The following is a 23,422-nucleotide window of genomic DNA, read 5'->3' on the forward strand; positions in this document are numbered from 1 at the left end:
TGCCCCTGAGTGTCCTAAAGGTTAGGTGGGTTACTGAGTTACAGGGATAGGGTGGAGGTGTGAGCTTAAGTGGGGTGCCATTTCTGGGGGCAGGTACAGACTTTATGGGCCGAATGGCCTCCTTCTGCACTGTAAATTCTATGATTCTATTAAATAGTGATCACAACATGATGGATTTCAGTGTAGAGTTTAAAAGTGAAAAGCACGATCCAGATACTAGAATTTTAGACTTGGGTAAGGCTGACTTTAACAGGATGAGACAGCGACTGCCCACGGTAAACTGGGAAGATCTGTTAATGATTCAAATGACTGAAGATCAGTGGAGAATATTTAGAGAAACATTTAACAAGAAACAGAGCGAGTGTCTACCCGAGAGGAAAAGGCTCCACTTCACAAAAAAACAGTCATGGACAACTAAAGAGATTAGGGACAGCATAAAACTTTTAAAAAAGGCTTACAAAATGCAAAACATAGCACAGATCCAGATGAATGGGATAGATAAAGACCAACAAAGGATCACAAAACAGCTTATGAGCTACTAAAAGGGATCCTGAAAGGAAACGTGCAAGGATATAACAATCATAAGAAATTTTACAGTTATATAAAGGGAAAGCACAATGTAGGCCCACTAAAAGCTGAGAATGGAGCTACTGTCAGTGATAATGGGGAAATGGCAGACATGTTGAACAATTACTTTTCCTCTGTATTTGCAGCTGTGTTTGATGTTTCTCAGCCGATCAGTTAACGGCAGAGTTTCACACGGGCTGCTTTGTTAAAAGAAGATGAGTTGACCCAGATTCGTGTTTGCACCTTTTGAGCAGGAGGAGAGGAAATAGAATGTTTAAATACGTGTGAGCAAGCATTACTGAATTAACAGCAATTGGCAATGTGGTTAGTTAGAAAGCTGGTATTTTCAGTGGCAAATGTGTCTAGGTGAAAAAACACAATTCACTAACTCTTCCAACCTGTGACCTGAACAATTGATGCTCACAATTTATTCATAATTGAAAACAAAAACAAAATAAAAGCTTAATTACTGTTCTTTGACTTTGATGATGAGTTGATCCTTTGTACGATTGTATGTATTAGTTTAACCAGTTTCACTTCAAAAGCTATTGAATCACATTCTCTTCGTGTCTCACGCCCGTAACCCAATATGATGTGCAGGGTAGGTGAATTGGTCACGCTAACGATTGGGGGGAAAAAAGAATTGGGTACTCTAAATTCATTTTTAAAAAGCTGTTTAATTTTAGTTGAACTAATGATTTTCAGGTAGCATTAGTGAGCTAGTAACGGAGGCTGGTTGGTTATTTCAATCCCTCGCCCTCACTGGGTACCAAGTTTTGATCAGCACTTCCTTGCAACAGCAAATGAGTCCCAAAACTGTGGCCTTCGAGAGCTTTGAGCTGTTTCGTCCATTGGTGCTTTAATAGTTTGCACATGAAAGTGTCACAACACCCTGGGCTAGTGCATGGCCAATTCCAGTCCCACTTGACCCAGAGTCGCAACATAGGTGAAATTAGATTTAGTTTAAAATATCCTTGACTGACCTCAATAAACTGGCAGTCACCAGTTTTGTAACTTTAACACAAGTAACCTTTTATTATGTACAGTATCATAATTAAACAGACAGAAAAAAGTAACTGACTATCTATTTATATATTATGCTCACCGACATACAGGTTGCAGGAAACCAAAGTGATTGAGAAACACCGCCTGGTACCCCATCTACATTCTATACATAGTTATATCAGCCATAATCAGACACACTGGAAAACGTGTAGAAACAAAGAAGCCGCAGCAACTTTTAGTCAAATATATACTAGAAAATTACTGATCCAAGGATAAATTTTATATTCATATTACCCATTGATTTTGTTTGCCCTCTGCCAACCATTTTGCTCACTTTTTGTCTCTTTTCCATTTTTTAATCTGATCGTACCCATTTCATCCCCGGAAATAGTTTTTCTTTCCAGCCCCACACTGCTACTTCAGGATGTATCAGTGGCCCCCCCTCCTTTTCTGTGTCCACATGCTTTCACATTTCATAGGATTTACAGTGCAGAAGGAGGCCATTCGGCCCATCGAGTCTGCACCGGCTCTTGGAAAGAGCACTACCCACACCTCCACCCCATACCCATAACCCAGTAACCCCACCCAACACTAAGGGCAATTTTGGACACTAAGGGCAATTTAGCATGGCCAATCCACCTAACCTGCACATCTTTGGACTGTGGGAGGAAACCGGAGCACCCGGAGGAAACCCACGCACACACGGGGAGGATGTGCAGACTCCACACAGACAGTGACCCAAGCCGGGAATCGAACCTAGGACCCTGGAGCTGTGAAGCAATTGTGCCAACCACTATGCTACCTGCTGCCCATCTTGACATTATTGCAGTCAGGGAGCCAGCTTTCACATTACATTAATGACATCCAGGCTCTGATTCTCCACTACCACATCTCAGCTTCTGTGCTACGAGATTGTTTGTCCAATACCCAATCACGAACGAGCCATACTCTGTTCCAGTTAAACACTGGGAAGACTGAGTCACCTTTGGCTGCAGCACAAATTCCCTGGCCTTTCCACTAACTCCATCCCCTTCCAATTCAACATCTTAGACTCAACCAACAGTTCAGAACTTTGGCAACATGTGGTCTCCCAGTTAAACTTGCGACCCTGCATCACTTCCATAATAACAAACTGCTTCCACCTCCCCTCTATTGCTTACCTCTGCTTCAGTCCATCTGCAGCTGAAACCCTTCTTCAAGCCCTTGCCGGTCCAGACAATTACTGCAATGTTCCCCTGGCTGGTGTGCCATCTTTCATATTCTATACTTCAGCTTGTGCAACTTTGCTGCCCATATGCTATCCTTCATCAAGTTACATTTGCCTAACAGCTGTCCGTGCTTATGTACATTAGCTTCCAAACCCCCAATATAAAATTCCCGTTGTGTTTAAAACCCAACAAAGCTTCACCCCTTCCTATTTCCAAAGCATCTTCCCGCAGTGCAATCTCTGCTCTCCTGCCAACACTTATCATTCCTCTCACTTCCTATACTTCCTCTATCTCACATTACTGTCAGCCATCCTTTCAGCTGTCTAAACCCTATACCCTGGAATTTCCTTCCTAAACCCTTGACACCTCTTTATCTTTTAAGACCCTTCCTAAAATAAATCGCGTTGACTACATTTTCAGCTCTCTGTCCATTTATCTTTAAACCTCTGAAGCATCCCAAGATGTTGTTCTACATTGAAGGTGATATACAAACATAACATTAGAAATGCAAGAAATAGAAGAGTAAGCCATTTGGCCCTTCCAAGTCTACTCCACAATTCAATAAGATGACAGCTGAACTTCTCCATCAACTCTGCCTTCCCACACCAGCTAAATATCCTTTTGATTCCCTTAGTGTTCAAAATCTATCAACTTGGATACACCCAATGAGTGAGAATCCACAACCTACTGGATACCACATTCCAGAGATTAACAACTCATCGAATCTGTACAGGGCAGAAGGAGGCTATTTGGCCCCTCAGGTCTGCACCACTCCCCCGCCCTATCCCTGTAACCCACCTAACCTGCACAATTTTTGGACATTAAGGGGCAATTTAGATTGGCCAATCCACCAACCTGCATATCTTTGGACTGTGGGAGGAAACCAAAGCACCCAGAGGAAACCCACGCAGACACGGGGAGAACGTGCGGACTCCACATAGTCACCCAAGGCTGGAATTGAACCCGGGTCATTGGCGTTGTGAGGAAACAGTGCTAAACACTGTGCCACCGTGCTGCCCTTTGAATACTAACTACTTTCTCCTCATTGGAGTCCCCTCCCCTTTTTCACTTCTTGTTCTTTCTAGTTAATCCCCGTGTCTGCTGCCAGCATGTGGTTAGTCTCAACTGTCATTGGTACTTTGCAATCCTTATCTTATTCATTTCAATTCCCATTATATCTTGATGCTTTTGAATTAAATGATAATTCAACTGCCATTTTCAATTCCTATATATAATGAAGATATGGAACAGGAATTTTGAAGATGTGATGTTCTGTAAATCGATTCAGTATACAAATGCAGTAAATATAAGTTATTTCTGCAAATTCCTAAGGATTCTTCAACAGAAAGGAAGGACGATATTACTCCTTTTGATTCTATTCAATTACTTCTATAAAATCTTTTCTCTATGCTTCTCTATTATAAACATTTTAAACAAATGATTTGGTAACAAATGAAACATGCCTTACCGATCTATTGCAATAACTCCAAGGGTCATCATGCTGGCTGAGCTAATAAGCATGTACAGCAGGGCTGTGAAGTTACACCAAACCACCCCAAAGATCCATTCTCGCTTGATGGAGCTCGCAATAACAAAAGGGAGCACCAGAACAGATAACAGAAAATTGGAAAGAGTCAGACTGAAGACAAACTTGTTGCTCGGGGTTAAGAGGTAAGATTTCTTGTACAGCGTGACGACAATCGTCAGGTTTCCCAGGCAGATCAACACTGCAATGACAATGATGGCGACTGACTCTGCAATTATGACTCCACCACCATCCTGTGAAGTATTGTTTCCCACACTTCTATCGGCACTGGAGTTAGAGTTCATTGTGAAGCTGTGGAACAGTGAGGCGATGGCATGCTTGAATGCTGAACCAGAAATAGAAAAGATAATTAATTGTAAGGAACATCAAAAATACAGGTACATTGAAGTTACAGAATCTGCTTCACTTAAAAATAAGTGTTAATACTATTGCATGCAGTGGACAGAGTCACAGAATCATACAGAACAGAAAAGGCCTTTTGGCCCATCGTGTCTGCACCGGTCAAACCAACCACCGAACCATTCTAATCCCATTTTCCAGCGCTTGGCCCATAACCTTGTATGCCCTGGGATCGCAAGTGCACATCTAAATACTTCTTAGGGGTCTCTGCCTCCACCACTCTTTCAGGCAGCGAATACCAAACACTCAGCTCCCTCTGGCTAAAATGTTTTTTCCTCATATCCCCTCTAAACCTCCTGCCCCTTACCTTAAATCTATGCTCCCTGGTCATTAATACCTCCACCAAGGGGAAAGGTTTGTCCTGCCTACTTTATCTATGCCCCTCATAATTTTATACATCTCAATCATGCCCCCCCCCCCCCACCCCTTCAGTCTACTCTTCTCCAAGGAAAACAATCCATGTCTATCCAATCTCACTTTGTAGCTAAAATTCTCCAGCCCAGGCAACATCCTGGTTAACCTCCTCTGCATCCTTTCCAATGCTATCACATCCTTCCTGTAATGCGGATTCTAGAACTACACACATTACTCTAGCTGTGACCTAACCAACGTTTTGTACAGTTCCAGCATAACCTTCCTTCCACGAAACGCTATGCCTCAGCTAATAAAGACATGTATACCATATGCCTTCTTAACCACTGTTAAGCTCTGCTCCCTTAAGGGACCGGTGTGCAAGCACACCAAGATCCCTCTGATCCACGGTGCATCCCAGGGTCCTGCCATTTTTCATGTATTCCCTCGCCTTGTCTGTCCTGCCCAAGTGCATCACCTCACACTTATCCAGATTGAATTCCATTTGCCACTGATAAGCCCATTTGGCCAGCCCATGTAGGTGCTCCTGTAATCAAAGACTATCCTCCTCATTATTTACCACCCCATCAATTTTCGTATCATCCGCAAACTGACTGATCAAGCACCCTACATTCATGTCTAAATCATTTATATAAAGCATAAACAGCAAGGGCCCCAACACTGATCCCAGTGGACCCCACTGGACACAGGCTTCCAGTCAGAAAAATACCCCTCGACCATCACCCTTGTTTCCTGCCACTCAGCCAATTTTGGATCCAATTTGCTATATTTCCTTAAATCCCATGGGCTCTTACCTTTGCTATCAGTCTCCCATGTGGGGCCTTATCAAATGTCTTGCTGAAGTCCAAGTAGACTACATCAAATGCATTTCCCTCAGCTACACACCTGGTCAGCTCGTCAAAAAAACCCAACCAAGGTGGTCAGACATGACGCCCCTTTAACAAAACCATGCTGACTGTTCTCGATTAATCCCTGCCTCTCCAAATGCAGATTAATTCTAACTCTCAGAATTGCTTCTGGGCAGCACAGTGGCGCAGTGGTTAACACTGCTGCCTCATGGCACCGAGGTCCCAGGTTCGATCCCAGCTCTGGGTCACTGTCCGTGTGGAGTTTGCACGTTCTCCCCCTGTTCACGAGTTTTGCCCCCACAGCCTAAAGATGTGCAGGTCAGGTGGATTGGCCATGCTAAATTGCCCCTTAACTGGAAAAAATGAATTGGGTACTCTAAATTTATTTAAAAAAAGAATTGCTTCCAATAGTTTTTCCACCACTGAGGTTAGACTGACTGGCTTGTAGTTTCCTGGTTTATCCCTTCCTCCCTTCTTGAATAATGGTACCACATTGGCTATCCTCCAGCAACTCTCCAGAGAGGAATTGAAAATTATTGCCAGTGCCCCGGCTATTTCCTCCCTTGCCTCACTCAGCAGCCTCGGATACATTTCATCTTGGCCTGGAGATATGTCTACCAGACCATTCAGAACCTCCTCTCGGTCTATGTTGATCTCTTTTATTTCATTACAGTCCTTTTCCCTGATTCCTATACCCACACCAACCCTCTCACGAGTGAACACTGACACAAAGTATTTATTTAGAAGCCTATATATTTAGAATGTATAGGGCAACATCTTACAAGTTCTCCAGAGGTCTTTTGGAGGGAAGACTGGGAGCAATTTTTGAAACTTATGCATCAGGTCAGCTCCCTGACACATTCCTGCCTCCATGTACTTTTTCCAGCAACGGGCTTTACCTGGAAGTGGCTACCTGCCTGATAGTGGCAAATAGCCAGTTCGGGCCAAGATGTAGGCACTGCCAGAAATTTCACAGTATAGGACGGCACCCCTTGCACTCCCCCAACCCCCTGAGTCAGGAGGCCTGCAGCATCCTTGACCTTGGCATCTCAAATGATCTTGCCCGTTCCATCATATCAGTCCATCTTATATTCCTTGTAACACTCTCACATCCCCTTTCCACATCCCAACCCTATTTCCTGGAAAGGAAATCTAGCCCGAGTCACTTTACAACTGTATTTTCAAATCTCAAAGTGTCTAGCCTTGGGCGGCACAGTTAACACTGCTGCAGCGTAAAATGTCACCTTGGTGCCTGAGAATGTGCAGATTAGGTTATGGGGATTGGGCGGGGTATGGACCTCGCTGGAATGTCAGTGCAGACCCAATGAGCCGAATGGCCTCCTTCTGCACTGTAGGGATTGTATGATTTTATTCAATGACATTGCCCCCGCTTAATTCACCATAAAAGTTCTTCAGCTACTGATTTGCTTCGCCACACCCTCACCCCCATGTTTGTAGTCATTGTCCCCACTAAAATTTGAATCTCTCTCACATTAATCATTCCCTCTGATACGGCCCTCAACTCTGCACCCGATAGTCCAAGAGGCGCAGATCTGAACAGATACAGCGGACAACTTGTTTGCCCATCCATTGTCAGTTTTGGGTGCCACACTTTAGGAAGGATGTAAAGGCTTTGGAGAGACTGCAGGAAAGATTCATGAGAACGGTTCTGGGGTGGAGGAATATAGATTGTAGACATTAGGACTGCTTTTCTTGAAGAGAAGGCTGAGTGGAGATTTGATAGAAGTATTCATAATTATGAAGGGTCTGGACAGAGTAGACATGGAGAAACTGTTCTCGCTCGTGAAAGGATGTGGAACTGGAGGATACAGGTTTAAAGCAACTAGCAAAAGAAGCAAACGCGACGTGGAGCTTTCACATAACGAGTGGTTAAGATCTGGAATGTGCTGCCCGAGGGTGTGATGAAGGCAGGTTCAATCCAGGCATTCAATAGTTAATTAGATACCGGAAAAGGAAAAATGTTCAGGGATACCGGGGAGAAAGTGGGAAAATGGCTCTAGCCAAGTTACTCGTTCAGAGAGTCGGTGCAGACATGATACGCCGAATGAGCTCATTCTGCAATCACACTGGGCTGCAGGGAGCACTTCAAAACTGCTGCTATCACCACTCCTAGAAAAACCTAACAGCTTTCATCAAAATCACAAAAACATCCTGTGTCTGTGACACAGGTAAACCTATCCTTCCTTGTCCTTCCTGACCTGTTTGCAGCCTTTGAAACCATTCTCCTCCAATACCATTCCACTGCCATCCAGCTGGAGGGACTGCACTTTACTGGTTCCATTTGTTTCCATTCAGTGATAGTCAAGGGAATCACCCACAATGGCTTCTATTCCCACTCCAAATTATCTTTGGAGACCCCCAAGGATCTTTATTTTTTATTCACTTATGGGATGTGGGCGTCGTTGGTTAGGCCAGCATTTGTTGCCCATTCCTAGTTGCCCTTCAGAAGGTGGCGGCGAGTTACCTTCTTGAATCGCTGCAGTCCTTGAGATATACGCACGCCCACTGTGCTATCAGGGTGGGAGTTCCAGGATGTTGCCCCAGCAACAGTGAAGGAACAGCGATATATTTCTACGTCATAGTGGTAAGTGGCTTGGAGGGGAACCTCCAGGTGGTGGGGTTCCCAGATATCTGCTGCTCTTGTCCTTCTAGATGGTAGTGATCTTAAGTTGGAAGGTGCTGTCGAAGGAACCTTGGTGAGTTACTGCAGTAAATCTTGTAGATGGTACACAGGCTGCCACTGTTCGTTGGTGGTGGAGGGTTTGAATGTTTGCGGTAGGGGGAGCAATCAAGCGGGCTGCCTTGTCCTGGATGGAGTCAAGTTTCTTGATCTATCCTTGGTAGCCTTCGAATTCTCATCCACATGTTGCAAAAATCTAGTTCATAGTCTATACATTTTCGAATATAATGTTTAGCTTTAGGAATTAGAAAATGGGGACATCCGATTGAGAAGTAAAATCTCTGATGTAAATGCAACTCAAGCAAGCCCGAGTTTATCTTATATGGTCAAGGTTAATAGTGAAAAACCTGACCAATGAATGATCGACTGACGCCTAAGCTTGTAACAGAGCCATTAGTCTGCAGTCATACTTGAATCAGTTCAAAGCATGACACGCTGCCATTGAGATAATAATTAAGGGTGGAGAGTTGGTTTGAAGGTTTGTTTAGTTTGTCTGTGCATGTTTACCGACGGAAGCAGGCAGTTCATTTTAGGCTCATGAGGGAAGAGCAGTTGGAAAATTTGCTCTAGCTTGCAGCTAGTGGATAGTGGTCCACATAAAGCCTTCTGTGGCAGAAAGTGTCGGCTTGAATCGTTCGCTTGGAAAGAGCTGTACTGGGAAAAAACAGTCTATGTCTGTCCTAAGCCAGGACAAGGAGCTGAACAGTCCACAGTTGTGAAGTCTTCAATGAAAATTGGAGGATCCCCTAACCAAAAGCTAATGGAAGGATCCCCACATATTTTATGCCCTGAGATAAGCAAATTCTAGAGTTTTATGTCACAACTTTTGAGTTGGTCCCAAAAATGGTGACTGAACCGTCAAGATTTTGTAAAGGAATTCCTGCAGGAAAGTACAAAGTAGAACTGAGTTTGTGGCATAAGTTTTTATAAGCTTTAGGATAATGCTGTTAGGGGTAGTTAGGGGTCGCCAGGGTTAGCAAAGTAGTCCTGCAGAGAGGGCTGCAGGCAGGGAGATTGGGCCGCCCGAATGTATTATTCTATTATTGGGCAGCGAATGTTGAAAAGGGGAGGAATTGGGTTGGAGGGGGAAGAGTCCCAGTGGGTTAGAATGGTGGAGAGTCTGTGCAGGTGGGCGGGACTGAGGGCGTTGGCAACAGCCCCACCCCCGATGGCTCAGGGTAAATACTCTGGGAGCCGGTGGGGGTGGCAACACTGAAGATTCTGGAGGCAGTTGAGGCATCACTTTAAGCTGGGGTCGGGGTCAAGGGAGATGCCGATGAGGGGGAACCGTGGGTTGGGCTCTCCGCCCTGCCACATTTCTATTTCACCCTGCAGGTGGGATGCTCCGTGATGCCGGCCGGTCAATGGGGTTTCCCATTGTGGGCAGCTCCACGCCATCGGGAAACCCCAGGCTGCCGGCAAAACGGAGCATCCCGCCAGCAGAGAATTCAGCCCCATGGGTTTGAGCCAGGAAAGTTGGATGGGAGGTTTCAGAGATGGGAGGAGAGGGGAGTTAGGGTATTAAAAGATCTGTTCCAGGGAGGTTGTTTTTTTTAAAATAAATATTTTTATTCTCCTCCTTTTTCACATTTTCTCCCGAATTTACACCCACCAACAATAAACAATAATCAGCAACAGATATGTCAATCCCCATATCAATAACAATGATCCCATCCTCCCACTAAACCCCAAACATCAGCCCACATGTTCACATAAACAAATGACAAAAAGGAAACAGGGATTAACCATAGTCATCCTTAATATTCACAGCCCCCCTCTCCCCCCCCCCCGCAACCCTCCCACCCATCCCCCAACTAATGTCCGAATTTATCCAGTTCTTGAAAGTGCATAATAAATAATGCCCATGACTTGTAGAACCCCTCCGAGCTTCCCCTCAGTTCAAACTTAACCTTCTCAAGGGTCAAGTATTCGAACAGGTCCCCCCGCCACGCCAGGGTACAGAGTGGAGAGGCTGATCTCCATCACAGCAGGATCCGCCTTCGGGCGATCAACGAGGTGAAGGCTACGATATCAGCCTCCGCACCCGTTTCCAACCCTGGCTGGTCCAACAACCTGAATATGGCCTCCCGGGGACCCGGGTCCAGTTTCACATGCACCACCTTGGAAATTACCCTAAACACCTCCTTCCAGTAATCCTCTAGCTTTGGACAGGAACAAAACATATGAACATGATTAGCGCCCCCCCCCCCCCCCCCCCCCCGGCAACATTCATACACATCTTCTACTCCTTCAAAGAATCGGCTCATCCTCGCCCTCGTGAGGTGTGCTCTATATACCTTCAGCTGTATCAGCCCCAACCTCGCACATGAGGTGGAGGCATTTACTCTCCGGTGAACCTCACACCAGACCCCCTCCTCCATATCCTCTCCCAACTCTTCCTCCCACTTTGTTTTGATCCCTTCCAGTGGTTCCTTATCCTCTTCCAAAATAGCTCCGGAAACCGCCAACATTACCTCCTTCTCTGGTCCCCCAGTTGTCAGCACCTCCTCCAGCAATGTGGAGGCCGGTTCCTCCAGGAAGCTCTGTGTCTCCTTCCTGGCAAAATCCCGAACCTACATGTATCTAAACATTTCCCCCTGCTCCAGCCCATACTTCGCTTCCAGTTCCCTCAATCCTGCAAACTGACCCCTAAGAAACAAGTCTTAATCCCCTTCTCTTCCCATTTCTGAAAACTTCCATCCCACTTCCCTGGCTCAAAACTGTGGTTCCCCTGAATCGGCATTTCCCTTGACCCTGCCCCCAACCCGAAGTGTTGGCGAAACTGCCTCCAGATTTTCAATGAAGGCATTATTACCAGACTCCTTAAGTATTTCCCCGGAGCTATCGGGAGCGGCGCTGTTGCTAGTGCTTTCAGTCCCGACCCCCTGCACAAACTCTCCTCCATTCTGACCCACTGGGAATCAACCCCTCTGACCCAGCTCCGCACCATCTCCACAGTCGCCGCCCAGTAGTAGTACATCAGGTTCGGGAGACCCAAACCCCCTGCCTGCCTTCCCCTCTGTAGCAGCACCTTTCTCACCTTCCCTCCCCATATGAACAAGGTAATCCTTCCCTCAATTTCCCTGAAAAAAGCCTTTGACAGGAAAATCGGTAGACATTGAAAAATAAACAGAAATCGCAGCAACACATTCATTTCAACCGCCTGTACCTGACCTGCCAGTGACAGAGGAAGACCATCCCACCTTGCCAGGTCAATTTTCACTCTCCCCACCAAACTAGTGATGTTGTACCTGTGAAGCCTCCCCCACTCCCAGGCCACCTGCACCCCCAGACACCTAGGGCGAAATTCTCCGACCCCCAGCAGGGTCGGAGAATCGCCCGGGCCCGCCGAAAATCCCGTCCCCGCCATGTCCAAAATTCTCCCACCTGCAAAAAGTCGGCGAGCCGCCAATCCCGCCGCCTGCCTCGGAGAATGGCGGGGGCCGGTGGGAGGCTACGGGTTTCTGTGCTGCCGTTATTCTCATGCCCGGATGGGCCGAAGTCCCGCCGCTGAGAGGCCTCTCCCGCCGCCGTTGTTTGAACCACCTCTGTGCCGGCGGGATCGGCGGCGCGATCGGGGCCCCCACGGTGGCCAGGCCCGCGATCGGGGCCCACCGATCGGGGGGCGGGCCAGTGCCGTGGGGGCACTCATTTTCTTCCGCCGCCGCCACGGCCTCCACCATGGCAGAGGCGGAAGAGAATCCCCCAGCGCGCATGCGCCAGTGGTGACGTCAGCGGCAGCTGACGCACCAGCGCATGCGCGAACCGGCGAAGGCCTTTTGGCCAGCCCCGGGCTTCATAGGCCGCTGGATCCGGTTTGGGTGCCAGTCGGTGTGGTGCCAACCACTCTGGCGCAGGCCTAGCCCCTCAATGTGAGGGCTTGGCCCCTAAAGGTGCAGAGAATTCCGCACCTTTGGGGAGGCTCGACGCCGGAGTGGTTGGCGCCACTCCGCTACGCCGGGACCCCCCCGCCCCGCCGGGTAGGGGAGAATTTCGCCCCGAAAGTGAGTCCCTGCCCGAGACATCACAAAATACTCGCTCTTGTCCAGGTTCAGCTTGTGTCCCGAGAAAGACCCAAATACTGGCAGTAGCTCCAATATTCCTCCTATCGACGCGCTCTGTTCCGACACATACAGCAGCAAGTCGTCGGCATATAAGAACACCCTATGCTCTATCCCCCCCGCGCACTATTCCTTTCCTAGCTCCCGAACTTCTTAATGCGATGGTCAGAGGCTCAATCGCAAGTGCAGACAGCAGGGGGGATATAGGACATCCCTGCCTCGTTCCACGGTGGAGAGAAAGGTATCTCGAGCTGATGTTGTTTGTGCGGACACTTGCCTTCGGCTTCTTATATAGCAGCTTTACCCAGTTCACAAATTTTGGTCCAATCCCAAACCGCTCCAGCACTGCCATCAGGTACCCCCACTCTGCCCGGTCAAACGCCTTTCGGCATCCAATGCCACAACCACCTCTGTTTCCTTCCCTTCCGCCGGTGCCATAACGACATTCAAAACCCTCCTAATGTTCGAAAACAGCTACCTCCCCTCCCCGTCTGACCCTCACCTATCACCTTCGGGAGGCACTCCTCCAGCCTACCCGCCAGTACCTTCGCCAATACTTTTGCGTCCACATTCAGAAGTGAAATGGGCCTATACGACCCACACTCCGTCGGATCCTTATCTTTTTTTAGCAACAGGGAAATTGATGCCTGCCCCCAAGTTTGTGGCAGCACTCCCTTCCCTATCGCCTCTTCAAACATCCCCACCATCAGGGGTGCCAACTTATCCTTTAATTTTTTTATAATATTCCACCAGAAACCCATCTGGCCTCGCCACCTTCCCCGACTGCATCCTCCCAATCGCATCCTTTATCTCCTGCTCCACTATTGCTCCTTCAAATGTAGCCCTGTCCCCTCCCCTCGGGTACTCCAACCCATCCAGAAATTCCTGCATCTCACGGTCTCCCCCGGGTGGCTCTGACCTGTACAACCTCTCATAAAACTCCTCAAAAACCTTGTTAATCAGCTCCGGAGCCGCCACCAACTTCCCTGCCCTATCCCTCACCTGAAGAATTTCCCTTGCCGCAGCCTCCCTCCGGAGCTGACCTGCTAACATACTGCCTTATCTCCATGTTCATAAACTGCACCCCTTGCTCGTCTCAGTTGGCGCACCGCCTTCCTGGTGGACAGTCGGTCGAAGCTCGCCTGTAGTTCCTTCCTCTTTTCCAGCTTCGCTGGGTCCCCATCTTCTACATAATTCCTATCTACCTCCAACATCTCATCTATTACCCTCTGCCGCTCCAACCTCTCCTCTTTGTCCACCCCGGCCTTAAACTAAATTACCTCACCCCTCACCAACGCCTTTAGAGCCTCCCAGACAACTGCCTTCGACACCTCACCCGTACAGTTGAAACCTACATATTCCTTCATTACCGTTTCAATTTTCTCACAGAATACTTGGTTCCCCAAAAGCCCCACATCCAGTTTCCACCCCGGCCTCTGCACTACCCCCTTCTCCAGCACCATATCCACCCAATGCGGAGCGTGATCTGACACAGCAATTGCCGAGTATTCCGACCCCTTGACTCCAGCCAGCAAAGCCTTTCCCACCACAAAAAAGTCGATCCGCGAGTATACCTTATGGACTGCTTCCTTGGGTGCAGGAACCTCCAAGGGTCCACCCCTCCCATTTCCACCATTAGCCCAGCCAGCGCCTTCGCCCCCCCCGATGGGACCAGCAAACGCGGCCGTGATCTGTCCAACCTTGGCTCCTGCACCAAGTTCCAGTCCCTCCCCACAATCAGCTAATGTGTGTCCAAGTCGGGAATGGCCCCAAATACCTTCCTCGCGAATCCCACATCATCCCAATTGGGACCGTATACACTTACCAGCTCCACTAATCTCCCCTCCAGCGCCCCTGTCACAATCACATATCTACCCCCTGATCTGCCACCACCTTCTCTATCTGGAAGCGTACCCTTTTGCTGACCAACACCGCCACCCCTCGAACGCTTCCATCAAATCCAAAGTGAAACACTTGGCTAACCCAGCCCTTTTTAATTCTCACCTGGTCCTTCTCACTCAAATGAGTCTCCTGCAGCACTGCCACATCGGCTTTCAAACTTTTAAGATGTGCAAGCACCCTTGACCTCTTGGCCGGACCTCCTAGCCATCACACGTTCCACGTAACTATCCTAACTGGGGATCTCTCACCCCCCCCTCCCCCACCTTTCTTATCCACCATCATCATAACACCGGGCCCTGCCCCATAAGCCTGACCCGCCCCTGTCCATTGTTAACATCGAACCCCTTACCTCCCCCCAAGAAACCCCCTACATTTCCCCCTGAAGCATCTCCCAACATCCATCCCTTTCACCCCCCCCTCTCGCTCGCCTCGTAGGCCCATTGAAGCCTGCTATCCAGGCTCCAACATCAGCAGCCCTCCTCGCACCTCACCTCTGTTCACTAGCTGACTTTAGTTAGCTCACGCGGGTGGCTCCCCCCTTCTGTCCGCTTCCACCCAGTCCCAGAGAAAGAAAAAACAAAAAAAAACAAGACCAACAAAAAAAAACAAGACCAACAATCCAACCCATACAATTCACTGACATAACATTTAACCGTTGCAACACAGAACACCAATCAACCCACTATTAACTTGAACTCTGTGACAATGCAAAGAGAAGTAAATTACAATACACATCAGTAAAAAGAAAGCTGTAGCATTTATACATTTTCCAGCTGCTCAAACACAGTCCAGTCTCTCTTCCAGTTCCGCTCCTCACGTCTGTCCCAAGCCTTCTGCCCTCACGAACGCCTCAGCCGCCTCCGCTGTCTCAAAATAAGTCTTTGGCGTTATACGTTACCCTCAGCTTCGCCGGGTACACCATACCAAATCGCACCCCCTTCTTGTACAACGTCGTCTTCACTCGCCCAAACGCCGCTCGTCTTTTCCCAAACTCCACTGTCAAGTCCTGGTAGATCCGAACCGCAGTACCTTCCCACACCACCTCACGCTCTGCTTCGCCCAGTTTAATACCTTCTCCTTCATGCAGAACTTATGAAAGCAGATAATTACTGCTCTTGGCGGCTCGTTCACTTTGGGCTTCGGCCTTAATGACCGATAAGCTCGGTCTAGTTCGTACCGGGAGGGGTTCTCACCCTCCCCCATCAGCTCTGCCAACTTCTTAGCGAAGTACTCTGTTGGCCTTGGGCCCTCTGTCCCTTCGGGCAAGCCCACTATTCTCAAATTGTGCTGCTTTGAGCGGTTCTCCAAGTCCTCAAGCTTTGCTCGAAGTCCTCTGTTGACCTCCACCACCCTCTGCAGCTCGTCCCCCGTCGAGGTGACCTGGTCGCTATTTCGTGACATGGCTTCCTCCACTTCCTTCATCTTCTTGCCCTGCTCTCTCAACTTGGCCAATACCTTTGCCACAGCCACCCTCACCGGGGCGATTGCTTCCTCCACCAATGACTTCAATGCGACCGCCGTCTCCTTCCTCAAGGCCTCCATGTGCCTCGCAAACTATTTTTCCAGCTCCACCGCCATCACCTCAGTCATCTTCTCCACCGTAAGTAGTGCGGCCCCGCTTTGCAGTTCGGCTTCCGCCATCCTGTCAACACTTTTATTCGTCTACTCCTTCAGCGGCGAACCCGCGTTTCCTCCTTTCTTCAACGCTGCTCTTCGCATCCTTTAGTGGCTTATTGTTTTTTCTTTCTTTTCTCTTCTCTCCCCCTTCAACCTCCTGTTCTTCATCAATCTGAATTATTCTTTTTTTTTGAAAAATGGGGAGAAAAAACTTTTACCCAACTTCTTTAAACTTTCTTTCTTTCTCCTCTACATTCCCCCAGAGCTCCCCGGGACAGGACTTCAGACTTCTTTCTTCATCCTAGGTGGGAGCCATCCGATGTGGGACACCCTACCTACATCGCGCCCTGGCCTCGGGCCTGCCGCCTCGGCCTCCTTGTAGCTCCGCCCCTGCTGCTCCGACCTCCACGCCGCGCTGGGCCCAGTGCCTCAGCCCCCGCCGCCTGACACCCGCGCGCGGTTCTTCGGCGGTATTTTAAACCAGCCCGCTAGCTGCCCGTGACGGCCCCAAAGTCCGATGATAGTTGGGGGGTGAATGATGACTCGGGGAAATCCCCGAAGACGCCGCAAATCGTGGCCACCGGCATGACCTTTTCCTACTGCGGCCGCCCTGCTTGCCCATGCCACCGGACGCCCCCAGGGAGGTTGTTTTGCGAGGTTTGAAGAGTTGGGGAGAAGTATGGACTGTGACAGGGGAAGTATTTAGGTACCTGCAGCTCTGGGACTTTGCCATGAAGGAGGTTCAGAGCTTCCTGATAGCGCCGGCCTCCTCGTTGTTGGAAGAGGTCATGATGGCAGGGGGATTGGAGAAAGCGTGGTGACGGCAATCTATGGGAGGAATTTGCGGGAGGATAAAGTATCCTTGGAGGGGATTAAAGCCAAGTGGGAGGAAGAATTGGGGGAGGTTATGGAAGACGGTCTGTCTGACATACGCCTCAACCTCATGCGCAAGGTTGGGGCTGACACAACTAAAGATCGTGTACAGGGCGCACCTCACGAGGGCGAGGATGAGCCGACTCTTTGAGGGGTGGAGGATGCATGTGAGCGCTGTGGGAGGAGCTCCCCAAACCATGGTCGCATGTTTTGATCCTGCTGTAAGCTGGAGGTATATTGGAGGGAGGTTTTTAAGGTCATCTCGGGGGTATGTACGTGGGTTTGGAGCCAAGGCCCCTGAAAGCGATTTACAGGGTGTGAGACCGGCCCGGCCTGCAGGCTGGTGCGAGGCAGATGTTTTAGCCTTCGCCTTGCTGATTGCCCGGAGGCGGGTCCTGCTGGGGTGGAGGTCAGCTTCTCCGCCCTGTGTCTTGGCTTAGCAGGGGGACCTGCTGGAATTTGTGACGCTCGTGAAGGTGAAGTCTGAGCTGAGGGGGAGGATGGAAGGATTCTACAATTCATGTGGATTGTTGATCATGTACTTTTAAGAATTGGATGCCATCGAACATTAAGAGGGGAGGGGGTGCTGCTTTGAGGTGGGGTGAGCACATTGTTTATGGGATGGCCATTAATTTTCTTTTGGTCTTTTTGTTTTGTTTTACTTGGAAGGTATGAGTGATGCTTGGGTTGGTGTATTGAAGGGAATGCTGTTTGGGGGATTGATACTGTATTTTGATATTGTTGGTTTTCTTTTGTTGTATATTTGATGAAAATGTGGAAAATGAGGAGTATTTTTATAAATCTTAAGTTAGGGGTGCTTGCTTGGTAGAAAGTTTGTTTTTGCTTAAAATAAATATTATCTTGTGACGATGACTGTTGGTTAGTTGCTGGGTGTTCGGATTTCTTCTATAAAGGTTAACGGTCTCTAACAGGATCGTAACATTTGTTCCTTGGTAACACTGTCCAAAACCACACCGTTAGTTTCCACATGTACGCTGACTACACCCAACACCTCACTATCACCCCTCTTGAAGACTGCTCGTCTGACATCCAGTAATGGATGAGCAGAAATTTCCCCTAATTAAATATTGGGACGTCCGAAGTTATTGGGCTGGATTCTCCGCCCCCTGACACCGAAATCGCGTTTGACGCTGGGGCGGAGAATCCGTTTTGTCGCCAATATCGGGAGCAGCGCCAGTTTTTGTATTTGCCACTCTCTAAAAAGCAGTGTATTCCAGGAGTATGCCACGCCGATTATTCACAGCCTCTGAGGCCCACCCCGCGATGCTCCATCCCTGACCAGCCGTGTTTCCGACAGCATGGGTTACGTGTGCGCACACCGTCCGGGAAGCTCGCGTGGCGATGCGGACTCAGTCCTGTGCCACCACAGTCGGGGGAGGACCGATCGGCGGGCAGGCGGTCCGAGGTGTGCGAGCAGCCGAGGGAAGGGGGCACTACTTATACAGTACAGGTCCGCGGGCCGAGTCCGCCATGGAGCATGGCGCGAAAACGGAAGTGCTCAGTGCTGTATCGGTAGCTAGAGCTCTATACACTGCCACCCTACCAGCCCCCAGCAAAACGGTGAATCGGTGGCTATGTTGCACCAGTTTTCCTGGCGTATAAGACCACCGTTTACACGCCGGCGTAGGGACTTAATTCTCCAAAACAGAGAATTCAGCCCATTGGTTTCGGAACCACTCCATACTCCATTCCCGAGCGATCAATCCCATCCCCCTCACTGGTAGTAGTCTGAGATTAAGCCAATTGGTTCATATCCTTGGTGTTACTGTATTATTGACTCCAAGATGACCGTTGGACCTCCTTTGCCATAATCACTCAAGATCTCATTCTGCTCCAGAGCATCATCTGACTTTGCTCAACTCTGCTGAAATGCCCAACTATGTCTTCATTATCTCTAAATTTGACAATTCCAAACACCTCCCATATCCTAAAAACTAAAGGTCATCCAAGAATGCTGCTTGCATCCTTCTTTACACCAAATCCCATTTACCTCTTGCCCCCCCCAACTCCTTTAAGACAGCACTACTGCTTTGACCAGACACTTAGCCATCTGCCCCAGCATCACCTCATGTGGTTCAGTGGCAAGTTTTGCAAACATTCATGTGAAGCATCTCAAGACCAATTTAATACTTTAGGAGGTGCAATGTTATCCTAATCTCTTTTCCTTTGGTTAGGTGTTAATGTTTGTCTGACAAAGTTCTTGAAGAGCACCTCGAGATGTTTCACTCTGTTAAAGAAGCTATATAAATACAACTGCCAAAATTATTTCAACAGCTTTAATACATTCTCATGACTGTCATAAAGATTTTAGTAAGAAGTCTTACACAACTATACATGACCCTGGTGAGACCACATTTTCAGTATTGTGTGCAGTTCTGGTCACCTCATTATAGGAAGGATGTGGAAGCATTGGAAAGGGTGCAGAGGAGATTTACCAGGATGCTGCCTGGTTTGCAGGATCGGCCTGAGGAAAGCTAGGTTGAGGGAGCTAGGGCTTTTCTCTTTGGAGCGGAGGAGGATGAGAGGCGACTTAATAGAGGTTTATAAGATGATGAGGGGGATAGATAGAGTGGACGTTCAGAGACTATTTCCTCGGGTGGATGAAGCTGTTACAAGGGGGCCGAACTATAAGATTCAGGGTGGGAGATATAGGAGGGATGTCTGAGGTAGGTTCTTTACTCAGAGAGTGGTTAGGGTGTGGAATGGACTGTCTGCTGTGATAGTGGAGTCGGACACTTTAGGAACTTTCAAGCGGTTATTGGATAGGGACATGGAGCACACCAGAATGACAGGGAGTTGGATAGCTTGATCTTGGTTTCGGACAATGCTCGACACAACATCGAGGGCCGATGGGCCTGTTCTGTGCTGTACTGTTCTATGTAACACCAGGTTAAAATCCAACAGGTTTCTTTGGAATCACAAGCTTTCGGAGCGCAGCTCCTTCCTCATGTGAGTCACCTGATGAAGGAACTGCACTCTGAAAGCTAGTGATTCCAAACAAACCTGTTGGATTTTAACCTAGTGTTGTAAGACTTCTTACTGTGCTCACCCCAGTCCAATGCCGGCATCTCCACATCATAAAGATTTTAGAGAGGGTGTTTTTTTTTTAAAGTACATACACAAATCAGTCACATTTTACATATCATATTGCTGTGCATTCACAATTCTTTGCATTTATTCTGCCGTGTGCTGCATCAGTTATCCAACTAAACAAGGGAGGGTGGGGGAGCCAAGTCCATTTGCCCTTACGGACAGCAGCCCCAAGAGTGATTTATATTGGTCAGACAGGGTCGGCGACGGAAGGTGGAAATGGGAAGAGGCAAGGAAGATAATGGAAGAGGCAAGAAAGAAAATAATGAACTTTATAAGCATATTTTTTCTAAAAAGAGGGGAAGAAACTGGCAAAATTAAGGGGTCAATTTGTTTCTGATTTTATTTACATGATTTATCACAGTGCAATTATTTTAATAGTATTTTGTTTCTAAAGCCAAGCAGTGCATTCCATTTCTACCAAGGTGGCACAGAGGTTGGCACTGATGCATCACAGCGCCAGGGACCCAGGTTCAATTCCCACCTTAGGTGACTGTGAAGAGTTTGGACATTCACTCCATGTCTGCGTTGTTTTCCTCTGGGTGCTCTGGTTTCCTCCCACAGGTTAGGTGGATTGACTATGCTAAATTGCCCCTAAATGGGCAAGGTAGCACAGTGGTTAGCACTGTTGCTTCACAGCTCCAGGGTCCCAGGTTCGATTCCCGGCTTGGGGTCACTGGCTGTGCGGAGTCTGCGTGTTCCCCAAATGTCTGCGTGGGTTTCCTCCGGGTGCTCCGGTTTCCTCCCACAAATCCCACAAGACATGCTGCTAGGTGATTTTGACATTCTGAATTCTCTCCAGGCGCCGGGATGTGACGACCAGGGACTTTTCACAGTAACTTCATTGCAATGTTAATGTGTAAGCCTACTTGTGACAATAAAGATAATAATAATATGTCCCACAGTGAGGCGAGGTTACGGGGATGGAGTGCTCTTTCGGAGGGTCAGTGCAGACTCGATGGGCCGAATGACCTCAGTGGCGATTTTTATGATCAGAGTGACGCGAGAACAGCTCGGACATTGATACCAACCCAAGTCTATTCACCACCATCACCCCGGGCCTTCCTCCTCCCCCTGACTGTGTGAGATCCACTATACCAACCCCCTCAGTTTATTAACAGTAACTAAACAATAACATTTTATTCTTGTTTTTGGCCACGGATTGCCGGAAGCAAAAGCGACACAATGCATCATTTTGCTTTCCACCAGCAGATCTCTCTCTCTCTGTTCTGCCATCCTCACTGCATCGAGTTCATTCAGCAGTTAGAACATGTCTCAACCCACTCTGCAACACCAAGCACTCCCAACAGAAAGATCGGCTCACAAAACCATCCTACATTTCCCTTCATTCCAGATATGTTGCAAAATATGCTCCTCACGAAGAAACATCAAGAAGCAGATTTAATTTTCCAGTCTTTAAAGCACATACCTCGCGATTGAATCCAACCACCAGCTCCCCTTTGTCTCAACTGAAAAGGAACTTCGGCGCTTTCACTTTTTCCTTTCCATCCCTCGTTGAGTAAAACTTTCCCTAATGTCACGTTTCGGCTCCTGTGCAAAGTCTATTCAGTCACATCCCTCCAAATTTCTCCCAAGTCTTTTCTAAAAGGCCTTCCTTCCCCCGCTCCTCTCCCTCTGATGCGGAGTTGCACAAAGCAGCAGCAGTTGTGTGTGTGTGCAATGGCGCCGGGCTGTGAGACTCTCCCTGCTCACACTGTGGGTGGTCTGCCTCTCCTCTCCAACACAAATCCACACACTGGACTGGAGGGAAGAAAGCTGCAAACATCCAACTCGCAAACTTTTCACTTCTAGGCAAGAACCGACTTAAAGCAACCGGCCCACCTGCCTGCTTAAAAAAAATATCAACTTAATACACATTTCAAACTAGATTTTTAAAAATGTTTATTCGTTACTCCCACCTGCCCCTCGATACTTTTTTTAATATACGGGGAGAATTTGGAAGGCTACTGCTACACTTAAAGTGGGTCTGGTTCGCTATCATTTTACTTGTCTGCTCTGTGCACTTTGTTAATAAACCGCGCACACTAATTCAGCACCCAGTCAGATCAAACGTTCCCGCAAGTTTGCACTCCCCTTCCCGTGCTCACAGGCGACACCAATCATAGCCTGGAACCTGGCGCGCCTATATTTCTGCAATGGCCGAGGGTTTCCTCCAATCGAACAAGGCGAATCTCCTTCATCCTCAACTCATGAGGACCCAGGTTTTAATGATTGTTCCATTTCGGCTATTTCCTTCTGCACTGCACAGTGAATTGCTGAATTCTGAACTGTTTAAGGAAGGGGTTGCAGAGAATACATACGGGGCAGTGGATGGTTAACATGCGAGGCAACAATGAACCGAGGTAAAAACCAATGGAAAGATTGCATCTTTTTCTTCAATGGTACAGGTTTTCTATGTACAAAAAGTTCAGATGCACATTTAGAAAAGTGAAAGTTTATTTTAGATATTCTCTTCTTCTAGGCATTTAAGAAATATCTCCAAAAAGCGACAAAGCCTAAAAGCAACAACTCTTTTTGTACAAAAAGTGAGACCCCCCCCCCCCCCCCCCCCCCCGAGTTAAGCGTCCATACCCAGAAAATAAATCATGCTTAACTACAATTTTGCAACATTCTGACTGGTTCAGACCGAGCCACAAGATATTTTCAGGAATGTGTACATCAGATACATTTATTCATTAACGGGATATGGATCATTGCATGACAAAGCCAGCATTAATTATTCATTCCTATTGCTTTTAAGGTGCTGCTGACTTCTTAAATCCAACTGAGTAGTCATGCTCGGTGGCGAAACGTCAACTACATTATCGTGGGTCTGGAATCACTCATAAACCAGAATAGATCAGGGCAAATTTCCTTCCTCAGAAGGAAGGAATAGGAATCTCAACTCTGCACACTATAGTGTGAGCAGCAGTGAAGCTAGTTTTTTTAAATTCCAGATTGATTTAATTGAATTTAAATCCCCCGGCTGCCATGGTTGGATTTAAACTCATGTCTCTGGATCATTAGTCATTACTAGTCCAGTAACATAATCACTATGCCACTGTAACCTTGTTCTAACATGCACATGTCCAACATAACTATACCTAAATTCTGGTAGAAGTGGTCGTTCAAAGAAGAACCAGGTTCCCCAAAGTGCAGCGAGTCTGCAAATGACTAGATTGAGGGCAAAAGCTGTTGTCCAAGAAATTACC

General features: G+C 47.9%; 1 protein-coding gene across 1 annotated transcript in view; it reads right to left on the reverse strand.

The window, feature by feature from the left end:
• gpr161a (G protein-coupled receptor 161a) overlaps positions 1 to 22,394 on the reverse strand; it is a 38,736-nt gene extending 16,342 nt beyond the window's left edge. Inside the window, exons 1-2 of the mRNA XM_038802070.1 lie at positions 21,640 to 22,394; positions 4,249 to 4,651 (exon numbers count right to left, since the gene is read on the reverse strand). Coding sequence (XP_038657998.1) covers positions 4,249 to 4,610 — 362 coding nt within the window. The 5' untranslated portion in view covers positions 4,611 to 4,651; positions 21,640 to 22,394. The remainder of the gene's footprint in view (positions 1 to 4,248; positions 4,652 to 21,639) is intronic.
• Positions 22,395 to 23,422: the final 1,028 nt, after the last annotated feature.

Source organism: Scyliorhinus canicula, chromosome 7 (genome assembly GCF_902713615.1).
Source record: "Scyliorhinus canicula chromosome 7, sScyCan1.1, whole genome shotgun sequence".
NCBI lineage: Eukaryota > Metazoa > Chordata > Chondrichthyes > Carcharhiniformes > Scyliorhinidae > Scyliorhinus > Scyliorhinus canicula.